The following is a 1,387-nucleotide window of genomic DNA, read 5'->3' as shown; positions in this document are numbered from 1 at the left end:
ATGCTTGATGGTACTAGTTTGTCACATGAACCAACTTTTTTAGAAATGTATAACATTGTACATATAGATGAGAACTGGTTTTATATGGCAAAGAAGTCTGAGAATTACTATTTGCTACAAGATGAAGAAGATCCAATACGCACTTGTAAAAGTAATTTTTTTTTTGAAAAAGTTATGTTCTTAGTTGATATAACTCATCAAAGATTTGATGCAGAGGACCGTGAACTATTTTCTGGAAAAATTGGTGTATTTCCTTTGGTCACACATGAGCCTGCTAAAAGAAGTAGTATTAATAGAGCTGCGGGAACACTAGAAATAAAACCAATAACTTCAGTGAATAAACAAGTAATAAGGTCATATTTGATTGAGAAGGTTTTACCCGCCATAAATGAAAAATGGCTAAGAGAAGAAATAAGGTCTCCAATATATATTCAACAAGATAATGCAAGAACACATATTGATACTAAAGATGATGAGTTTTGTCGAGTAGCTTCGCGTGATGGATTTGATATTCGCTTGATGTGTCAACCCACAAACTCTCCAGATTTAAATGTTTTAGATCTTGGATTTTGTAATGCTATTCAATCCTTACAACATAAGGAGTCTCCTAATTCTATTGATAAACTTGTGAAAGCAGTTGAAAAATCATTTGAAGAATTTTCAACAATCAAGTCAAATCGGATTTTTTTAACTTTACAGATGTGTATGATTGAAATCATGAAAAAAAGAGGTTTTCATAAGTACACAATTCCACATTTAAATAAGAAAAATTTGGAACGTCAAAAACAACTTCCCACTCAATTAAAATGTGATGCAACATTAGTACAAAATATACTTCAATATTTAGAGTAATTTTATGAAATCTAATGTTAATTTTAATATTAATATAAAATGTGTTTATGTTAGTAATCTAGTTTAACATTAGTAAAGAAATTAAATATGAAGTATGTAGTGTAGTTTTAAATGACTTCATAATTAAACTAGTAATGCATCTAGGTTTGTTTTACTAGTATACCATACAACCATGCGTTTACTAATAATACCAGTACTAGTATGGCATATAAAAACGTTACAGTAACCACATCGAAAATACTCCCATGTTCATTGGCTACTAAAGATGTGCTATAAACAAATCTATACGGAATTTAGAAAAGGGCAGGTGCTATTTACGTCCTCCCAAGAAAAAATTTCATGATGTCTAGCAAATATAGCCTACTCTTTTAGGTTATTAATTGAGTTCACATTAAACATTTGTAGGGTTAAAATTGTAAAAAAAATTATTGAAAATTGAAATGGGTCATTTTGAGATACTATTTTATTTCAAATGGGTCATTCATTATGGGACGGAGAGAGTACATGGTAAGTTGTTTGGCCATTTGTGTTTGGA

General features: G+C 30.0%; 1 protein-coding gene across 1 annotated transcript; it reads left to right on the top strand.

Annotated features, from left to right (window-relative positions):
* LOC127131116 (uncharacterized) lies at positions 1 to 852 on the top strand. The gene has a single exon (XM_051060050.1). The coding sequence runs from the start codon at positions 1 to 3 to the stop codon at positions 850 to 852; it is 852 nt and encodes a 283-aa protein (XP_050916007.1).
* Positions 853 to 1,387: the final 535 nt, after the last annotated feature.

This window comes from Lathyrus oleraceus, chromosome 3 (genome assembly GCF_024323335.1).
Source record: "Lathyrus oleraceus cultivar Zhongwan6 chromosome 3, CAAS_Psat_ZW6_1.0, whole genome shotgun sequence".
NCBI classification, from domain to species: domain Eukaryota; kingdom Viridiplantae; phylum Streptophyta; class Magnoliopsida; order Fabales; family Fabaceae; genus Lathyrus; species Lathyrus oleraceus.
This window is presented reverse-complemented; position numbering and strand designations above follow the sequence as displayed.

What these genes read in the sequence shown, in the direction of transcription:
- LOC127131116 (XM_051060050.1), top strand. Translation starts at nt 1, where the DNA reads ATGCTTGATGGTACTAGTTTGTCACATGAACCAACTTTTTTAGAAATG.